General features: G+C 41.2%; 1 protein-coding gene across 1 annotated transcript; it reads left to right on the top strand.

Annotated features, from left to right (window-relative positions):
• The first annotated feature begins 3,233 nt into the window (after nucleotides 1-3,233).
• hoga1 (4-hydroxy-2-oxoglutarate aldolase 1) lies at nucleotides 3,234-20,375 on the top strand. The gene is made up of 7 exons (XM_076729016.1): nucleotides 3,234-3,558; nucleotides 4,337-4,465; nucleotides 5,661-5,788; nucleotides 6,538-6,672; nucleotides 13,964-14,060; nucleotides 18,152-18,285; nucleotides 19,398-20,375. Exons 1-7 carry the CDS (start codon nucleotides 3,345-3,347, stop codon nucleotides 19,545-19,547), a joined length of 987 nt encoding a protein of 328 aa, XP_076585131.1. The 5' UTR covers nucleotides 3,234-3,344; the 3' UTR covers nucleotides 19,548-20,375.
• The last annotated feature ends 1,871 nt before the right edge of the window (nucleotides 20,376-22,246 follow it).

Here is a 22,246-nt window from a genome sequence, read left to right as displayed (position 1 = left end):
GGTCGCGCGCTCCACTCTGCCGTGACGTAACTTTCTAATAATAGCCTCGAGCTCTCTACCCTGACAATGAGTAATGTCGCTGTAGTAAACCAGCCGCTCACAGTTTGTTATTGAGCATAGTGGCTGCTTTGTAGTGAATTTCTTGTTTTAGGATAGTCTGAACCTCCCGCGGTGCCACTTTTAAACCAGTTCCGGTGTGTGGATACTTAGAGTTTACACAGTACACCAAAGGTACCATGATCTCAGTCTTACTTGCAGATATTGACGACTCTCATAGAGGCGTTTCGAGTTATCTAATGGTTTTTCCACCTATTTAAAAATCCACTTATTTCTAAAGGAAATTTGGTTGTAGCCTGTCAGCACTTACTATTATTATAAGGCAAGAGGCGTTTATTAGTTGTTTCGAATGACTAATCAGTGGCTAATGATAACTTAATACTTTACAGATGGATCAGTAGATGGAGCGTAGACATTTTGGGTTGCCAGACTGTGCTAAATCCTCCTCCAGCCAGTTGTTTTGTCTGGGTTGTTAATCAGGAAGACTCCTCCTTTGGACTGTTCGACCAAACAGACTATATCCTCTGCAAAATGCTGAGCAGAATTTAGACCAAAAGTTATTTATTAACACTTCACCCACATTTACAACTGCTGACTTCATGGATTATTGTAAGTAAATAAATAAACACTTGAATTAATGACTTACTAACCACCATAACTGCACACCTGATGCTTTCGTAGACTGTGCAAACCCTTGAGCATTTATTATGGATTACATCTAACTGTGATACTGCCAAACATTCATAACACCATTAGTCACAACAGCAAAGCAGTATAGTTAGTTTTGTCTCCATCAGTGGCAAACAGTCATTTCTGGGACCTGTAACAGCATCAGGGCTCTGATGTTGGTGTAGGACCTCCTGGTAGACTGATTAATCAATCAGTTGATTAATTGGCTGATATCTCGCATTTTGAGATAATCAGCGAGGCCAGTTACACAAAATATGTGCAGACAGGTCAGAGACAATGCACAGTTTTTATTTTCCAGTATGTTTCTGTACTCAGATGAACAATACACTGGTGTTAAATAAATGTTCAGTGGGACCAAAACAATGAGCATGCCCGGTGCATTATTTATTTATTTATTTTCTATTTATTTATGGCCGTTCATAAATGTTTCTGCTCTCTCAGACAGATGCTGCTGGCTGTTGATAAATGCTTCTGTTAAGTGCACGATACATTTTATAATTTAAAACAAATGCACTGCAGACAGAGTGCAGATAAGCAGAGGCAGTGCAGACAATAACCTTGGTGTTAAATAAATGTTCATTCAAGTTCAGCACTTGCGTCTCATTTATTATTATTGTTATATTGTTGTATCTTATCTGAGGCATTACATATTGAGAAACCCATATCAGTCGACCACTAACAGGATCCCTCTTACACAGCAGTTTGCAACCTTTTTCCCTTGTTTGATTTGAAGTTTTTATTCAATATTTTACAAGAAAATAAAATAAATTAAACAAACCTCTAGATTAGAAACCATGAGCTGTTAACTAAACATGTGTCTTCAGTCTTAGTCAAGGCGTTATTGTGGTGAAACCCTCTGGTCTGACAACAGCAGCTCATCCCATCCTGATGTTATTGCGTAAACAATGTTTCCTGACCTTCAACATCATCTCCTTTGCTCTAAACCTGAAACTAGAAATGCTCAGATTCATTTAGCAGATGTAATGTGTTTGCTCTTCTTCTTCTTCTTCACCGTTTACAGATTTTTTTTTTTTTCCAGCCCAGTCTGTGATGTTGTGCTCTTGTGTTCCAGCCATCTGTGCTTCTTTTCCTGATCTTCTCCCTCTTTATGGACCTTCTTTGTGCACGTGGGATCATCATTTTCAAAGCAGAAAAAGGGTTTTAAACAAACTTGTCACAAAGCTGGAGCAAACAGCACCCGTCAAACTATCATTGTATGATGTAGCATTAAGATTTCCCTGAACTGGAAATGAGGGGCCTTGCTCAAACCATGAAAAACGGCTTCAGACCAGAACACAAATATATGTGTAGGGGTGGATCAATGTGTCTGACAGTATGTTCATACCTTCTTCTACTAAAATAAATCCAGTCTTTTTTCTCTGTTTGTTTTTTATGGCACAGGCTGCTTCTCAGCGTTCATGACAGGCTGAAGGCAAAAGAGAGACACAAACGACTGTAATAATTAAAACTGACATTGGTGCTTTGTGTCATAATTTGCATCAATCAAAGTTAATTTAATGGCTAAAACTGCAGAGGACTGGGATTACGTGTTTGTCCACACGGTGGCGGTAGAGCCCGTCACATCCACAATCTGTCACAATAACATATGAGCGTTAGTAATACACTAATTATTGTAATTTATATTTCATTATCATATAACAGTAATGGTTTCACTTCTCCATTTGAACATTAAATTTAACATTTTCTTAATCCTTTGTTGGTGGAGATTACATTTTTACACTCTGGTGTTCTTTATTTTTCCATGACACACAAAGTACACACACAGGACCTACAGACATGCATTAGTGGAGGAATGTCGATTGTCGGGACTGTTGGTGCTCCAAGAAGTCAGAGGTTCAGTGCGTTGCTCAGTGGCACCTCGGAGGTGTCCAGGAGGTGAACCAGCACCTCTTACCACTTTTATTGTAAATCTTAAACTGTACAGTAACTAAATCGTGTGTGGAGTAGACGTGTAAAGTACCATAAAATGGAAATACTCAAGGAAAGTACAAGTACCTCATTTGTGCTTGAGTGAATGTTCTTAGTTGCAGTCCACCACTGTACACAAATGACGGATATCTAATAAAACTAATAAAACTTAATGTCTAATAAGTTTTTAAAAGTATCACTTATCAATATTTCAGTCACATCATATCTAGAAACACCATTTGGAGGCCTCACAGTTTCTGAACCCTGCACCCACTCCTGACCGTCCTGGGACACGCTTGTGGTTGATGAGCCCTTACAGCCGCTGGGCGGAGCACAGTTGGCAGCATGCTGTAAAACTGTAGCCGCCTGCCAGTCACTTCAAGCAGGTCTCAGATCAGTGCTATCTTCTGCCATTCAGGCAATCGTGTTAAACTAGCAGAAAAACACGCATGTGAACGCAGCGAAGAGTCAAACGTGGCCGATTCAAAACACGCTGGTGCGTGAACCGAGACGCTTCAGCTGGGACAGTTTCAAAGTTGTTCAGAAATCACAACTTCTGGTCAATATTTACAAGAGCGGGTTAGTGATTAACTGTCCTCAGCTGCAGCAGCTGCACAGAGTCCCAGCACACAGGGAGCGAGTAGCTCGGTCACTCTATCCGCTTCACAATGCTTTGCTTCCGGGCATGGAGAGGTCTGCGGCCCCTGCTCAGGGGAGGTCATCCATCAGCATGGAAACCAGCCCAGAGCTACTCAGCAGCTGCCAAGCTGGACCTCAGCGGGATTTATCCGCCCATCGCCACTCCGTTTACCGCCAAGGAGGACGTGGACTACCAGAAACTTGAGGAAAACCTGCAGCAATATATTAAGATACCCTTCAGAGGTGAGGCCCGAGGCGCAGAGCGCACGTTAACGAGCTAAACTCAGGATTCCGACAGGCCTGTTTAGAAAGGGTCCCAAAGTTAGTCCCGGTTGCAGGGCTCACCGAGAGGGATCCAGACGGTTCACGTCTTGAGTTTAAACCAGTAACCAGGTGCATGTTGGACTCAGATGAGGTCTTTTTCAGCAGGAAACTCTGGTGGAACCTGAAAGTTACATGAATCATCAGGCAAACTTCTAAACTCCTTTAACTGTTGCAGAAACTGCTGAGGTCGCCATGAGCTGTTTGTTTAGGGACCTGACAGACAGGACAAAGTTCAGCACGCAGGAAAAACGCAAAATCACCTGGAGGCCTGCAGATGTTTGTCGCCCTCTGCTGGCCTTTTAGTGCTACTACATATATCATTTTTACAGAAGTTTTGGAAGCGCACTATTGATGGTGTTGCTGCTACTATTAACATTAGTGGTGCTTTGAAGTTATTGTTGCATCCTACCACTATTAATTCTGCTGTATAGCCTACATATATCTGCTGCTCGTACTGCTATGACCACTACTGGGTCTACTGCCGCTGGTATCACTAATACTAATCTTATCTACTACTATGATTACTAATCTATATAAGTTCATATCATATACCCTCATATACCCATATATTATTGATATAAAGTGTTTTACCAGGAAATAAAGAAGGAAGTACTGTGTTGGTTGGTCTCAGACAGGTGAGCATAATGTGACATATGTAGAGGTAACAAAAGGAAAACAGCATGTTTTGTGTCTACAGGTCTGGTGGTTCAGGGCTCCAACGGTGAGTATCCATACCTGACAGAGGAGGAACGGGTGGAGGTGGTGAGGGCAGTCAGGCGATCACTGCCGGCGGACAAACTGCTGATGGCCGGCTCAGGCTGTGAATGTAGGTCTGTGTGTGTGTGTGTGTGTGTGTGTGTGTATGTGTGTGTTTTTTACAATATGTGACATTTTAATCAACAAAACACACATTTGTCCATGTCGAGATCAAAGTTCAACCGGATCACAAGTGCTAAAATTGAGTGCTGTGTTTTTGGAGTAAAAGCTATCAAAAGATTATCAAGTTTTCTTTGTTAAAGTCAAATGTTTTGCAGCCATCCTGAGTGAGTTTATTGGGACTGAGCACAGATTTATAGACGCACAAAAGGAAAAAATTAAACTGAGACCAGCGAGTCTTCCCGTTTTCTGAGACTGCTGTAGTCAAATTTTTGTTTATTCAGAGCAAAAAGCATTTGCATTTTACAAAACTGAGAGATTAGTGATTTTATTGACAGCCTCCTGTATGTGGAGCGCTGTGAGCTCTGATTGATTCTTCATGTGTTTCCAGTATAGATTTTAGTGACCTTGATTTTAAGCTCATTATGAGCTGGTGGTGTCATTAATTTTTATGGGCTGATAATTGAAGTCAGATGGAGTCTGCAACAGTTTTATTGGCTGCTGAGTTCTATAGCACATGATGAACATTCAGAGAGATGAGAGAGATGTGCATTAACTCGTTCTATAGCTTCTCTCCTTTCTCATCCATTCATTCATGATATAACAACTTCCTGGGCTCTCACTTCATCAATTATTCACAGATATTTATTCAGTAAATATTAGAAGGACATATTTATTACAAAAATTGTTTGGATCCTGCTTGGCCTTTACACCATGAAATGCTGCTGATGGAAGAAGTCATTTTAAATACAAGGTCTGTTTTCCTCTTCTTTTTTGTTCCTTTGCCTGGATATTCACTCTTTCCATCTGTCTTTCCCACGTCTTTCTTTTAAGTGTATATACGCTGTGTGTAACCGAGGTCAGGGTTATCCTGTTTAGTTTGCTAAGGCGACACGTGCAGTTCATGAGTACATATGGAGGCTTTGTACGTGAGAAGTGAATGTATACTACAGAAACACATTGAACTGAGGGAACAGACCGCTGCAAAATGAAAAAGCATGAAACGTGCTGCATTTAAACCTCCACTCCGTCAACTCTCGGTCTTTATTTGAAAGTGTTTGACAGATATGTTGCAGAGTTACGAAGGTGCAAATGAAAGCCAAGCTTGTTGGTAAAGTTGCCCTCCTCCTCTTTTGTCTGTTCAGCCACGAGAGCCACAGTCCAGCTCACAGAGAAGATGGCAGCAGCCGGAGCCGACGCCGTCCTCGTGGTAACGCCCTGCTTCTACAAGGGAAAGATGGACAGCCGCGCTCTGATCCAGCACTTCACAAAGGTCAGCTGACAGTCTCACACACATCTGTACGTAATCCTAAAACCTCAAACCAAGTTGTAACCATCACACACACACACACACACACACACACACACACACAGCATTAACTGTCCATGAATTGCAGTACACTTTGTGGATACAGATTAAGGTTTTTTTTCTGGTCATGATTCACTTCTTCAACTCCACTAGGACAAACTTTGTTCAAGCCCACAGCACTTTGAATCTTTGTCAAAATCTGAAGGGTTTCAAATGCACTAAATATGTGCGCAGGGTTGAATTGTGGGGAAATGTGTAGAAAAGGATGCACAAACATCCACAACAGTTTTATTCAAAGTGGGTGCCTTGACAGCAAGGTTGAGCAGCAGGATTTATTTCCATCTCATTTTTTAATAACATTATGATGTTGTGTGCTTGAATGTATCAAAACAACAGAATAAACTCATTTTAAGACAATGATTTATGATTAAGAAGATGGGAAACCAGTGATCTGGCATGCTGTATTTCTATTTAATGGAGTAGTAAGAGTTCTCTGCTGAAAACTGCAGTGAAAATCTTACATTAAGGGGAAAATCAGAGCTCAAGAGGATGATTAAATGAGAAAAGCTTGAAAAAAAAAAACCCTCCTGTGCTGTTAAATTTATTCTAAATGATGGAGAGATTAAGAGAAGGAGGTAAAAATGTGGGACTCAAACATGGAACTTTCACAGGCGTTGTATTTAAGGGCTCATCTCTCCATGTCCCCCCCACAGGTGGCGGACAGCAGCCCGGTGCCAGTGGTTCTGTACAGCGTGCCGGCCAACACGGGCCTGGAGCTGCCGCTGGACGCTGTGATGCAGCTGTCTCAGCACCCAAACATCCTGGGCCTTAAAGACAGCGGAGGAGATGTAAGAAACACTCCCACAACATCTTTTTATTTCTCCATACGGTCTGTGAGTCATGAAGAAATCCTGACCAGCAGCCAGCGCAGTGCAGCAGTCACAGTGCTGCAGGTAGAGAAACATTATCTCTGTATAAGTCAGGCAGCCACACCGACGCTAAGTTGACCTGCCAGGCTGCAGATTTCCATGTAATGTATCAGGGTTTGAATCTCGTTTACATAAAGCTATTTGATATTAACTGATGAAGCTGGGCGACGTCTCATGAGGTCAGTTTTTGCTGTAAGTCTAAAAAACACTGAGAATTGAATTTCTAACAGTCAGCAAACTGAGTATTTAGGGACTTTTAAAAACTCCTGAACCTAAATAACAAACTAGATGTTAGGAATATAAAAGGAAACATGGTCTTGCGGCTGCATAGAATATTCTTTGTATGGAGAAGGTTTACGTTTCCACATCCAACGGCACGTTTTCTACCTAGAAGTCTGTACCTGTTCAGCAGGTGTTCCTCCATTCAGGTGTAGGAGACGTTCATTTGATGTCTGCTGTACCGTCTGTTGTAAGGTCTTCTGTCCCAAGCAAGCAGGTCATGCATTAACACAAAGAGAGAAGTGGACACTGGGGGTTATTGAGACAAGGCTCATTTAGCAGGGCCAGAATTTAGAATTTTCCACCCAGACAAACTAAAACAAACCACTAGAAGTCTAAAGCCACGCTAGCTGCCCCGTGAATAATTCTGTTCATTACACCAGAAAAGAAAACTGATGAGGATTATAAAACACAGAGGCTGTTTTGTTATTCTCAGATCTTTACTCCTGGTGGGGCAAAAATGTGAAGTTTGTCCAGAGGGTGGCAGCATGGGAAAGGCCATGTCGTTACCTGCAATCACTGTCTGCTATCAAAGGGTTAATTCTCAGCTTTACATTAATGCCGCATTTACATCATGTTTTTCAGACCATATTTACTGGTAGCTGAGTCTTCATGTCAGCTTCCAGTTTGTAATTCAGAGGCTAAGAATCGAGAAATTCTCACAAAAGAACTACAGTTTACAAACTGCTGCCAACATGAATACATAGATACAATCCAGTATCAGTAAAGAATTGATTTAGGAGCCATATGACGCCTGCTTGTATCTGCTTTCACTTCTGAAAGAAGGGCTACAACAAAATAACTGGACAAAAGAAGCTATTTAAGCGGCTGTTACAGATATTTTTATAATAGCAAATTACAATGTAAAAATGATGTGACAACCTGAAAGGTGTAGCTCAGAGTGATGAACCTGTATTATCAGCTGAAAGTGCAGCTCCACTCGGCTGTTCAGAGCTTTATACTGAGTTTCAGCTTGTTGTTTACTGTTTTGGTTCACTCTCACTGTTCTCGAAGCATCATTATCAGCCACAGCAGGTAGCTGTTTTCAACCCACTATAGTCTCTGTGCCCAGCACCAAATGGCAGACAATGTTAACAACTAGCTGGTGGACATAGTGGAGCATTTAGCTGGTGAGACTAGATAACGTGACTAGATAAGCAGTGGTGTGCAACTTTAGCATGTTAGCATGCCTGCAGTTAGCATGTTAGCATGCATTGTAACTGTTTGTTAACCTTTAGTCTGTTAGTGAGCTAGCATCGTTATTAAACATTAGCATGTTAGCATGCTAATATAACATTTAGTATGATACCCGAGCATCATTTCAGCAATTGCTATAAGCTAACTGGCTACTTATCACCTACTGCATTTTAGGGGTGGACAATATGACCTTAAATTTACAGTGTATCACACTTTTTTATCCCACTCTGAGGATATTATCATAGCATTACAAAAAACAGGATACACTCAAAACGTGATTCTACCTCTTTCCACTCTGCTAGCATTGTAAGGTAACATATTTTAAGACAAGAAAAAAGAGGCATGTCTATCAAGTACATTTACATATGGCAGTAACTGACACACATACCAACATGGCAGTCGGGGCTTTCCTGTACCATCAAAACTAGCTGAGCTTGTGCTGCAATATGAAGCGTGGAGATAATGTTAGCTCTGGCTATGTGAGAAGACATGAAAGCATCATAAAAAACAGTTGTGTACATCTAACCTGCTATTCTGGATGTTTAACTGGCTCCAAATGAGGCTTAATGTTCACACTGTTTCTCTTCACTGTCAATGTTAAATACGCCAACATTCCTTCACACTACACTAAATGCTACTAGCCATATTAGCTGCAGAACCTGCTAACAGCAAATTTAACAGGCTAACCAACAAAATAAAGGGTAAAGCAACATAAACATGACAAATTGTACAAGTTTGAAGTCGTTATCGATCCATCCTTGTGCTTCAGTTTTGAAGTGAATCCCGCTTTATATTGGCCCTCAAAGCAGTAAAATCAAACTATTATATAACTAAGAAGTCGGATTTATAGTGAAGAAAATAGTAGTTACTTGATGTAACTCTGGTTCTAGGATTGTGTGTAGCCCTCTACCTGCATGTTAACACAGTAAAGTATGATGTTTTCAATATGCTAAAACTTTTATCATAGTAATGATGCAGAATGCACGTTGTGGCAGAATGTGACACGTAAATTTGACAGCAATAAAAGAGCAATGAAAGTACATTTTAATGTTGCACATTCAGCAGAAACAGGCCTGTATTCCTTTATTTACATATTTTTAGTAAAGTAGCTGCTGTATAGAAGAGAGCAGTGACCCTTGAAGAGCCTAAAACTAAAGTGTGTCTAGTTTTATTCTGCAGTGTTGATTCCAAGGTTACTTGGTTGACAAAAAGAACAGTTTGCTCTTGTTGAGCTCTTAATACCTTTTCGTCTGTGTGGGTAGTGTTTGCAAGAAGTTGCAAATGGATTTCTGATTTGGGAAATAACATGTTTGTCCACTTGCTGGGAGACAGGAGCGTGGGTGTAGTTCAAGCACAGAGCGTCCCTGCTCAATTGTAGGCGTGAAAAGGCCAAACACAGAAAACAATGGGTGATGGGTCAGTTTGAGGAAGGCAGACATGTTGCAGAAAGACTATTCAGAAGAAACACAAACAGAAATTTGCCCACATCAGCCAGCTCCTGCTATTTGACAAATGATTGTCAAAAATGTCTTACATTCTTAGCAGGGATGGATCTGGATTTGAATCTTGTTGGATTTTGGCCAAAGTACATTTGAAATGCGTTTTCAGGGACAAGATGGCATATTTCTACAAGAGAAACTGGTGTTTTATTAGAAGAGTCTGTTGTGGACAGGCGTGTAGACCACGTTTGAATTGTCTCTCAGCAGCCTCCCACTGCGTGACCATATCTGATTAATCTAAAATAGCATGTGATTAGTTGTGCTGCCATGTGGAAAAGCTTCTTTATTGCCTTTTTCCTTTTCTCTGCCTATGTCTCTGGAATGCAGGCCATGTATTGCACATGGAACGTTTTCATATAACTTCGTTTTATGCAATTACATTTTGTCAGAGTTGATTGTGTAAGCCTCCTGCTGGTTAGGATCCAACTGATTAGAACAAACTGAATTTATGCAGGTGGGTCACAGCAACAGGCCATGAAAATGCTGATCACATTTAAAACATGACTTTGAGTTGGTTAATACTACAATGTGCTGACAGCATCAAACAAAAACAATTAACAGCTCATGACACCACCATAATGAAGTATTTTCAAGGTTTATGGGTGAACATTATCAGTCATGCTGAGTTTCCAGATGTGAAAGATGTAAATGATTCCTAACGTGTTTGTTGACAGCAAGTACATTAACTGTTGATGTCATCTAAATGCTGTTTCCTGAATCCAGCTCTCACTGCTGTTAGCTCTCAACAGTGAGTGTTGACATTTTGAGCATACAGACAGTGGAGACGTGAAGTTGGCTGCAGGATTAGTTTGTAAAGCTTCTGTAGCTACTGGAGCTGAAATTCAATGTGAAGAAATGGAAACAGCGGAAGTTCTCTAACCGAAAGCCTGTCTCAATAAACGAACATTTCTCAGATATAAGTGCAGATGCAAAACAGTACAAAGTACAATATCTCCCTCTGAAGTTTGGTGGCGTAGAGGCACACATAAAATATACGTAGAATAAAATGGAAATAATGAAGCAAAGTTCCTTTAAAAGCAGCTGTTTTGAGGCTCACATTGCAGCTTATTTGAGTATCAAACAGCAGCAAGATCCTCTGCTGCTTTTGAATCAAACTCACAGTGCGAAGATACAACAAGTAGAAACAGATTTGTTTGTGTTCCTATTTCGGGCGCACAAGACTTTGATTACTGCATTTTTATTTTCTCTGCACAACAGCGAGATGCTGTGATGTTGACGATCAGTAGAGAGTGACAGCAGTCAGATGTGGAACTGGCCATTTGTGTGAAAATCAATAATGGTGAAAACCAGGAGGATTCTCAGCTGGCAGGCTCAGTCATGTCGTGAGTTCAAATCCTGCTGCAGACATTTGTCCTCCCTCACAATCTAATAGATTTCAATGGTGACACTCTAATAGACAAAATGTTTCAAGAAGGAACTCATCTGTCTTTTAATGTTCTTGTCATGTGGTTAAGATATTAGGTGCTTTAACAATTGCTCCCTCAGGAATCATTTAAGTTTCTCACATTAAAGTATCTCATCTCCTCTAATCTGACTCCCACACTGTTGCACACACACATCGGGTGTTTTTACTGTAAGTCTGTGCACCTCCTGCATGTGCCAGACATGTGAATCCAGACATCATCGCCTTTACACGCACTCTAAATTCAACCTGTCTGAACAATTTCTCTGAAGTTACTGAAGTGAAATCATTACAACTGTTTCTTACCCCTGTAAGAGAGCCGGGATCATTTCTAGTATTCAAACTCAGGCTAATGCTAGTTTTTTCATCAACTCTTACAAAAACACAAAAAAAGATGACAAGTTAAATGGACTTAAAGATATTGTCTCCACATTCACGGTATGTTTTGTCAGACTAATAACAGTTCAAGCTGATTTCTTAACTTTTTTTATATACTTAATATACATAAAACATAATATACAATATACATATATAACAAGTATGAGTTTTAAAATTCAGGTTTTTATGGACAAAAGCTCTATATTTCACTTATGAAGAAGAGCCTACACCTAAAAATGATCCCTCTGCTGCATATCAGAAAGGGCTTTTGCCAATATTTATGTAGATTTTAATTTATACATGTTCTAATATGTGACTTGAAGTAGGTGGAATCACACTTGTGGCACAGTGTCAAATTCAAATTAGAATAACTTGGGAAAAATATAATCATGCACATGAATCTCTAAAGGAGCATAATTAATAATTATAAACACACAAAACATTTGTGTGTATATACACACAAAAAAAATGTGTGTGTGTGTGTGTGTGTGTGTGTGTGTGCGTGTGCGTGTGCGTGCATATGTATATATAATGTGATTTGTTGCAACATTTCATTAGGCCACTTGTAAAGGCAACATGCTCAATAATGGAGATGTAAAATGGCACAAAATGGTGACCTGACAGGCAGTAATGATCTCAGGCACATGTTATAGTCTAAAGGTGCAAAGGGAACCTAAGCGGCATGGTTCAGGTCTTTCTCAATTGTAGCGAGGACAGCGGCCTTGAGGACAGTGACACACACATAATGGATCCCACAAGCAGGTTTAAAAGGTGGCTATGTCAGCTTCCAGTGAACTGAAACTCACACATTCTTGGACCTTATAGAATCAAAGTAAGACTAATTCATATTTCTACTAGTATGGACAGCATATCATAGAGTGTAGGGTGGAAGTAAGGAATAGGAAAGAATAAAATGTAGCCATACTCATGGATTTTCTTTCCCACGCAAAGGCAAAGTGCAGAAAATGTCTGCCCATCTGTTTCATGGCAAGAAGTAAGTGCTTTCTTTACAGAACTGAGAGAGTCCAGAAAATGAAGGCAAGGTGTCATAAGATAAACTTCAACAAGACTCAGTCCCCAGACATGCTGTGTCGGTTATTGAACACTAACATCAGCATGATAACGTCCTCAAAATCACAGTGCCTTGGTTTAGCACGTTAGCATGCTAGCATTTGCTAATGATGGGAATGCTGTTAGTCTTGAAGGTATTTTCACAGGTTTCATGGCACCCCAGTCTGAATACTGTAACCCACCGGTGGCTCGAGGTAAAGTCAGGGTTTCACCAGAGTCGGCTGGATTTGTCCTCTGGGGAACATGAATATCTGTGCCAGAATTCATGGAAATCCATTCTGTAGTTGCTGAGATATCCCAGTCTGGACCAAAGTGGCACCATCCATGGTAGCAGCATTGCTGCTACTGAATTATTATCTACCTTCTAATGGTTATGATGCTTGTTATGACCTTATAATTACGACTGAAATGTGATTTTTTTTTCCCCCCAGCATATTCCACATTGTTGCCCTGAGGCAACAAAAAAAAATATCTTGGGTGGGGATGATCAAGACCCCAATCTTCAGAAGGTTAAGTTTCCCTGTGCTCTCAAGTTGCACACTGCACGCTAATGACGATAATGAGACCTAAAAAATAAAAACTAATGAGTGTTTTTCTGTCACCGGGGCAGACAGTACTCTTGCTGCGATGTTATTTTCCCACTGGGGAGCTGTATCAAAATAGCCAGAATGCTCAAGCTTTCAGGAGCCCAGCAGGAGCTCCTATAACCTGATTGACTGACTGATCAATTACAGTCCTGCGTGTTTGAAATGACTGATAAGGGGAAACTGATTGACACCCGGCAGTTAAAAATAGACCCTTGTCACTAACAGTGATGGAGAGTGAAACCATAGGCTGTAGGTTTTCCCTGCGGAGTTTTCAGCTTCATGTGCAGAGCGGCCACCGAGTCGTCTTACTTTGTCTTTGAACATTTCAGGTTTATTTGGATTCTGCGCTTCATATCAGGATTGACAAAAGAGAATTAAAAGAGGCAAAACAAAATAGGGAGCTTATCAATTATTCATGTGCCTTCCCCATCCTCCTCCTCCTCTTTTGAAGTTGATTCCTCTTTTTTTGTCTCTTGGGACTTGTTTTTTCTTTTCTCCTCTTCTGCCTCCTTCTTCTTCTTCTGCTTGGGATCTTGAGTGATCCCCTCCTCCCAAAACATCCACCATGTGAGGAGTCAATGCTGGTCTCAATTTGAGCGATTTGTTTACCTTGTGAGATGTTGGTTTTGTCGTCGTCTCTTGTGACAGCCTCTCCTGGGATTAAAAAGATACACCAGACATTAGTCCTGACAGCAGGGAGGTGTGACGACAATGAAACACTCCTGGTTTTTTACCTTCTTCTCTCTTCTCTCTGTTTCCTTCTTATCTGTTCTCAGATCACACGGATCAGCCTGATGGTTCACAAAACCAAAACGCAGGATTTCCAGGTGTTGGCGGGCTCAGCAGGGTTTCTCATGGCTGCCTATAGTGTTGGTAAGAAGCCCTAAAACAGGACTAACAGTGCTGCTTCATATCCCCCAGGCTGTTTTCTTTTTGTTGAATTTGTCATCTTTTGGTATGTCTTTCTTTTTGGGTCTCTGCTGCACAGTTACAGGTGTAAAAAACATCCACATAATTCACAAATATCTAGTTTCATCCACATGAAACTGCTGGCTATCAGATGTCAGTGTCCCCCCTCTCTCTATCCATAAACCCTTGCACTCTGGGGTCACTTCCTGTAGTTGTTTCAGATTTCGCCCACACGGAGCAACTTCCTGAATGGATTGTGTGTCGCTGTCACTGAACATCATCCTGATACTGAGCTGCACAAGCTACATGTCCTAATTTAAATCTAATTAGATTGGTTTCTAACCTCCCAAACAGCCTTTATAGTTTCATCTCATTTCACCATTAAATCAATTAGAAAGATGGCTTTAGATTGGTCATTGACTGTTTAGCTCAGTGTCAGATAGATTCACTCTGCCCTCATGCATGTTGGTGCACAGTCATGCAGTGAGCTAACGGCAACGGCGGGAAAACTGGATTGTCACAAGCAGGATTAAGACGAGCTATTCTATTAGCTACTGTGCTTTGTTTGTGATGCAAGAAAGATGCCAGAAAGAAAGCTATCATCCAGGAAAGACAATAACATGAAGGCCTCACAGGACGACAAAACAGTAATTAATGGAGAAAACAACACACGACTGTTCAGGGGTTTGGAATCATGTGCCACAGAGGCTTCATTCAGCACCGTCAGATGGCTGAGAGGATTCCTCTAGACTGCCTCTCATGAGTTGGAGAAAGTCCTCTTTACAATTAGATGTTCTTCTCTGAAGGGTTTACAGAACAGTAATATTTGGTATGTGAAGAACAAAACTCTGTACAATGGATCAACCAGACAATTAAAAAGCCAGAAAGAGACAAAGAACCTCTGAGCAATAGAAATCAAAATCTGAGCCCATGAATGTATGGTATCTATCTGAGTCTGATGCTTTTCTCCAGAGTGACTGAAGCCAAAACCATGTTTCCTCAGAGCCACGTCTGAATGTCACTGCCATAATATTTGAGAATCTTTCCTGTCTTATTTATTTTCACATTTCAAGCCCTTTTCCTCTCATGTCCAGAGTGTCATCTGTTCAGGAGAGGATAACTGTCCTGTTCTTATCTGGACCATTGTGTGTTTTCATCCTTCCAAGTTTAGTGGAGTTTTACTCATCCTGCGGGGACATGTGTTATCTTTCATGTGAAGTTGCAGTGAATCATAAAACCTCAGCAACCTTTCACGGCAGACTTATGATGGATGTCTCCTACCTGCTCTGTATGTCGGCCACGTTCAGTGTACTGTAAGCTAGGATTAGATAACACTTTAGGGGATAGCCATCAGTATGATGCTAAGGAACCTAATGAGTCATGTTCTCCCACTGCAACAGACTAACAGACACTAACACACACACACACACACACACACACACACACACACATACACACGTGTGCACTCCCACAGCTTTCTGATCTTTGCTCCCTGACATACTCTCATCTCCATAACTGAAATATGGGAGTAATTGGCTGTGTATGTGTGTGTGTGTGTGTGTGTGTGTGTGTGTGTGTGTGTGTGTGACACAGCTAATGCGGAGCAGTGTAACAGCAGTGGGTGATTGATATGATAATGTGTCCATGCTGTGAGTGCACGTTTAAGTTTTGATGTCCGGATTCATGCTCTCAACGCTTCCCACAATGATGCTGACAGGGGCGGGTCGTCCACCTGTCAGTCAAAGTTAAGACTGTTCACTCACATCAGCTACATCTGTTGCCAGTGAAGGTGCCAAATCTGCAGACTCGGCTTGCTTGTGTTTCATTAGGTCGTCAAACTCTCTCATCTCAAGATTCCCGTTCCTCGAACAGAAATATGCTAAATCCCAAAGTGTTATCCAGCTGTTCATGTCATTATTATGCAAGAAACTGTTCTTTGTTGAGGGGTTTTGTGATGTTTTTGCATAAGCACGTTGAAGGGAAGCTGCCGGCAGCTGAAATCAAACAGCATGACAGTGAATTTTTTAGCATGTTTATTGTCAGCTCGTTAAGGAGAGCCAAACTGAAACCAGAACTTTAGGTTTCGTTCCACAAATAAGAAAACTTCAAAAATCTAAAATCAAATGTGATTTACGCAATAACATAAAATACTAAAAACATGCAGCCTGCAACATTAATCTCGCTGACATGTGTGCTGATTAAAACTGGTGCAGATTCAATATTTCTGTTTTTAGCTTCAATGAACAGTTTTCCATGAGCTTGAGACCTTCATTGTTTAAACATCTCCAGCTTGAGTGGAAAGGCACTAACAGCTTTTAGACATTAGAGGAGAGCATTCATGGATAAGAGAGATACCGAGAGTTATGTTTTCGTCCAGAAACTATTGTTTCTGCATTTCTGTTTGTGAACTGATGAAACAAACATGGTGATTAATGAGGTCTTGGTAGTTTTATTATTGAACTTAGGGCAGAGCCAGGCTAGCTGTTTCCCCCTGCTTCCAGTCTTTATGCTAAGCTAAGCTAATTGTCTTCCCACATGGCACATATCATGAGATTAATTACAGCCTGAAGCAGTCTGCCAGTCCAACGGTGTAATAAATCCTTAAAAACGACTCATTTCAAGAATTTAGTAATCCAAAGTGCATTACCTAAAGTGTCAATGGACTGTGTGTTTAATTAGCCTGCATGTGTTGTTGGTAGAGATCTGTTTCTGTGGTTCTACAAACCTCGTCTCACTGTTCGTCCACTCTCCTGGACATTTTGAGTCAGATAGCGTCTCTCTCCCCGAGCTGCTACTCGCAGTGCAGCGAGGAGGCGGGGCTGCTCTCACCTGTCAGTCAGCAGCGTTAGGTAAGCTGCTGTCAGCGGTGTGATCTGAGCGGTGGCGGGCCACAGAAATATAAATCAGACAGAAAATCTGCCCATCAGCAGCCGCCGGCTCGTCTATCCACAACAACAACTCCAAGGCCATGGACAGAGTCTCTGCTTTTCTCCTCCACCAGACACAGACAATGAGATGTCACACTGAAAGGCCATGATATCTTGTTGCCTGTGAAAATGTATACGTACTGTATCTAGCTCTGTAAATTAAAAAAACAGATGTCGTAAGAGACGCTGCTGCCTACTGATCTGTCAGGAAAGAAAAATAACAGGATGAGACGCTGGACTTCTATCTCAAAAACGATGTCTGTTGACAGTAAATCATTTATGTCTGTGTGTTGACAACTGCAGTATAAAAGCAGGAGAGTGATGGATGGCTTTATTTAAGAGGAGGCAGAAAACACAGCTCAGTCCTTTCAGTCCAGTTTTATCCACCGTTGTTTGAACACTGAATTCTCTCCACACGCTGTCACGTTAAAACTCCCGCTGAAGGATTGCATTGTTCTCTGCTGGTTGAGGAAATTCTTCAACCTTTTGGGCAATTTAAGTGCTTCTCCTACTTTGCTAATGTTTTGGCACACTGTGCATGATTGGTGGGTGGAACATACAATATTCTGCAGGTAGTAAGAGCCAAGTTAACTGGACACACTGACTACATTTACATGCAGTCAATATTTGGGTTATGGTCAATATTGTTTCTGAAACATTTGGAATAACATGTTAACATGCGTGAGCAAACCGAGTTATTCCTGTATACATGGTAATTGTAATCAACTGGGATATCCTGATCAAAACAGTGACGCACGGACAACGTGTCGACACACGGAGAACGTCATGACGCAATTTTATTGCTGATATTGCTGATATTCCGGTTATGAAAGGGTTTTTGATTGCATGTAAACGTAGTAAGTGAACTGATCGAGCGTGATTGAGAGTATAACCCGGAAAATCTGGACCAGGTGTGTTTGCAGAAATATGAACGTTGCCACCCAGAAATCCTTTAGCTCAGAAAAAAGCCTCACAGAGCTGCAAGTGTGGCTGTAGACTGAACCTTGTTTTCCCTCTTTTTTCCTTTTTAATTGACACAAGTCAATATCTCATTCTATAACAGTATATCATTGTATTAAAAAGAGAGAAAACTTAAAGTGATCCTTTCATTGCGACCTGCTTGTCTAGGTGCGGTTGGCGGAGTGTGTGCGCTGGCCAACGTTCTGGGCCGGGAGCTGTGCGAGTTGGAGCGTTTGTGTGCGTCAGGTCGCTGGGAGGAAGCCAGAGTCTTGCAGCAGCGTCTCATCGAGCCCAACGCTGCCGTGAGTACCATCTGCTGCACGGTAGACGCTTTTATCCACCGTACCGCACAAAACGCTCCTCAGAGACAAACTCCCACAAATAGTGACAGACTGGAGGTTTAGTCAGTTTTCTTAGGACTGATCTGGAGCCCAAAATAATCTCACTGGTTGCATCAAACCTCAGTGGGAGAAGATAAACCACACTTGGTACGGGCAGAAAACTGCAGACTTTCAGGGTTCTTTTCCTCTGAGATTTGCATTCTTAAAGATTTTGGTTCACTGTCTGCATTTGATGATGTTTAACTCAACAAAAATCTGTCTCTGAAACATGTTTTTACGAGGCTCTGCCTGCACAGAAACACCAGCTTCCCCTTCGCATGCAAATACCATTTTTTACATCAGGCATTCATAATGTGATCCACAAAAAGCTAATTATGCAGCAACCTTAATTAATGTAATAATGATGTAAAATCAGTACTTCTACCTTTACTTGAGATGGCTTTTGACAGATTATTTTGCTCAAGTACTCTTGGAATGGTAAGAAATTCATATGATATGACTTAAAGTGACATGTGGAAAGAAAACATACCATGATCCTTTCAAAGGAGAGTAAGACTTGTAGCACAGACCAGATCCTGTACATTTTAGAGACGGGGAACAAACAACAGCAAACATAACAGTAAATTACTTATTACTAATTAAATGAAGTTAACTTCTATATGAAACTGACACTAAATGAGACAAAGGCCAACTCTGAACAACACCACCAAGTTAAATGTCAGAGTTGTGTACTGTATGTTCTCGCAGCTGCCCTGAGCCTCAGTGGGATGTGCGAGGAAACTGAAATCTTGTTGAATAATTAGCTCCAGGCTACAAATGTGTCTGTTAAGGTGTGTTAAATGTCACTGCCCGAGCAGCATCAATCTACCACGCAAACACCTCCACATGCTGCACCATGGAAATCCAGCTTCTCTCTAATATCAAGTGGCACGCAGTCCAAATGCAGCCCAGCAGCATCATCGATCACAAACAGTAAACATGAGTTTAAGTGACATTATTGATAAAGCTTTGAAACTACACTGCACATGTCTGTTGGGGGTGTATGGAGGCTGATTGGAGCTCTGTGTTGCTAGGTGACCAGGAAGTTGGGAGTTCCCGCCCTCAAGCAGGCGATGGAGTGGTTTGGTTTCCACGGCGGCGCCTGTCGATCACCTCTTCAGCCACTCACAGAGGCCGAGACTCAGCAGCTGAGGCGGGACTTTTCCTCCGGCGGCTGGCTGTGAGGGGACCCGGGCAGGTTTTAGGGTTAGAACGAGGTTAAGATTAGGCTTAGTGTTAGGCTTTCAGTCGTGATAGTTAAGGTCAGCTAAAGGGCAAGGGGATGTATTATGTCGAGTGCCCCCACAGGGATAGTAATACAAACACGTGACTGTGTGAACAGACATGTGTTACCCACATTGTGGGGACACAGGTCTGTTTACACAGTCACATTGTTGGGACATGACTTCCTTATGGGTACAAAGGAGTCCCCATAATGTAAATCATTAAATTTTATGTGGTTTAAGGTGAGGATTAGGCAGTTAGTAGCTATGATTATGGTTGTGTGTTTGTGTGTGTGTGTTCACTTTACCTGGAAACCTTTTAGCCGTTCATATCATCCTACAAGCAGTTTCAGAGGTTTGTTCCCCAAAAAATCTTTTCACAAAAGAAGCCGGCAATCAAAATTGTAAACAAATAGATACAACTTAAAGTTTCTTCTTGGAGGGATGGTTGACATTTAGATCCTTGGTTTACCAAGACAAAAAAAAAAAACCTTTTTACAGACTGGATGATGGATGAGTCAGTGAGGGTCACAACACGTCCATATGGGTCATATCAGACTGCATGGATTACTAATGGGCCACTGTTAATAACAGCATGAACACCAACTGTTGAAACTGCTCGTGTTTTTAAAGGAGGATTATATTCATTCCTCTGTTTCCTTCACACTGAAACAAATCATGTCAAACTAGCTACGGTCATAAAGTTCAGTAAACTGTAAAGTCAGAGAAATGTTATGCAGGAAGTGTTGTGTATGCACTTGTTTTAACAATAAAATTGCAGTTTACTGGAATAATATAACATTTCCCCTTTATTTTAACTGTGCAGAAAGAAGGCTTGTTTGTTTTGTTGTTCCTTATGCAGACAGATGGCTGCTTTAAACCGCTCACAGAGGCGAGTGTAAAAATGAGCCGCCCGACCTCAGCCTGTTTATTTATTTTAACAGGAGCCCTCTGATGTCAGTCATTTAGTGCAGTTTTACTTACAGGTTATGTTTTTAGTGACGGGTAAGTACAATGCAAAAGTTTATAATGGTGAAATATCTGTGAATGTGGGACTGTGTGGCCAGCGTGGACAGATACATATAGATCTGACAGAAAACATAACGTTATGCTCCACCCATCTTCGACTTGTGCAGGAATTTAATCAGCCTGACTGCTATCTGGTCGACAGGCAAGGTTGGAGGTTCATTTACTCTAAAATACAGACATGAAAAATGTTTCCACTGGTAGATTTAAGATCAGCCATCGTTCAGCAGGAGGCAAAACTGCAGGTCATGTCCACAGTTTAGAGTAGAATACACTGCCAGAGCACTCTTAGATGTGGAAAAATTAAAAGCTGTAATTATGGTGGCAATTAAAGCCAAGGGTAGCAGGTAGCCATGGCAATGTGAGCCTTCAGCTTTTTATATAGCAGTTTCTTTTCTTTGATCTAAGCATGGCTCCAATTAGCACCTCTTAAGTGGGATATCTTTTCAGAAATACTTTCTGGATCATAAAGAAAGGATGCATTGTGTTCTTATATGATGAGGACACAGAATAGGAGACTCCTGAGGGAAACGCTCATATACTACCAGTATGTTGAAATCACCAGCCAGTTTTCACTTACATTAATGTTTTTCAAATCATTTTAAGGACAGTTCCAGCCAAAATTGTTTTTTGCTCTTATGTATTGTTTAATTGTCCGTGATTTAAGATATTTACACTTCACCATCAATTCAAATATTACAACTCTGAGCCGAGTTGTTAGTCACTTTTTTTTCTTTGATCAAATTCAGGGATTTGGTTTGATTGTGTAAGAAGCAGATGTGTCCTCCAGTGTCTCTGGAGGACTGTTCCCATCCACCTGCACCTTCCACACCCACCTCGTTAGATTGGAGGAGAAGGAATTGATCAATTTGACCACAACCACTTTTGGAAACCAAATTTTTACAATCTAATATTCCAACACACAGCTCTGACCCTTGATATTAGCTGCTATGTCCAATGGGAGGTGTTAGCTGGGTCTGTAATATATAAATACTCAAAAATGGCATGGCATTACATGACAAGAGATGGCAGAGCAATTAAAGCCCTGTGTGATAAAAGCTGCATTAACTGAAACAACCCCGTTTGTATGCAGTTTGTTTTGCTACTTGTTTAGCTGAGGAATCTGTTTGCTGCCTGGACTTTGTTCACAGGAAATGTTTTTTGCAGGGGAAGTGTCAGGAAAGTGTTACGATTTTGAGCTGCAGGCAAGTTGTCAGAGGAGTTCAAGGTGGATTGTGGCCGTACAAAGTGCAGAACAATGATAGCTGGAGATTAGGGTTTACATCGTGGTTAGGTTTGTGCAACAGCTTTGGTTCAGGGTTAAGGAACGATTGTAGTTCCAGGTCCAACACACCACGTCTTGTGCTCGAAGCCACTGTGGACTTTTTCAGTTTTAAACCAAGATTGTGATTTTTTTTGCCCTAAATAACCACAAAAGTTTAGTCCTACTTCTTCTTGTTTCTTCGTTTTGTTTATTAAAAATTAATCCCAACAGCACTACTTTCCCTACTTTAAGCACTGTGTAAACATAATGTCTAGTAGAAAGGGCTGGCATTTGAAGTTGTTCCAGCTAACATGTTGGCAAACAGTTTTTATGTACACTGCTAGCAGACAGAGGAGCGTTAGCATTTATT

This window comes from Chaetodon auriga, chromosome 4 (genome assembly GCF_051107435.1).
Source record: "Chaetodon auriga isolate fChaAug3 chromosome 4, fChaAug3.hap1, whole genome shotgun sequence".
Classification (NCBI taxonomy): Eukaryota; Metazoa; Chordata; class Actinopteri; order Chaetodontiformes; family Chaetodontidae; genus Chaetodon; species Chaetodon auriga.
The sequence above is the reverse complement of the archived record's forward strand: the minus strand, read 5'-3'. Positions and strand labels throughout refer to the sequence as shown.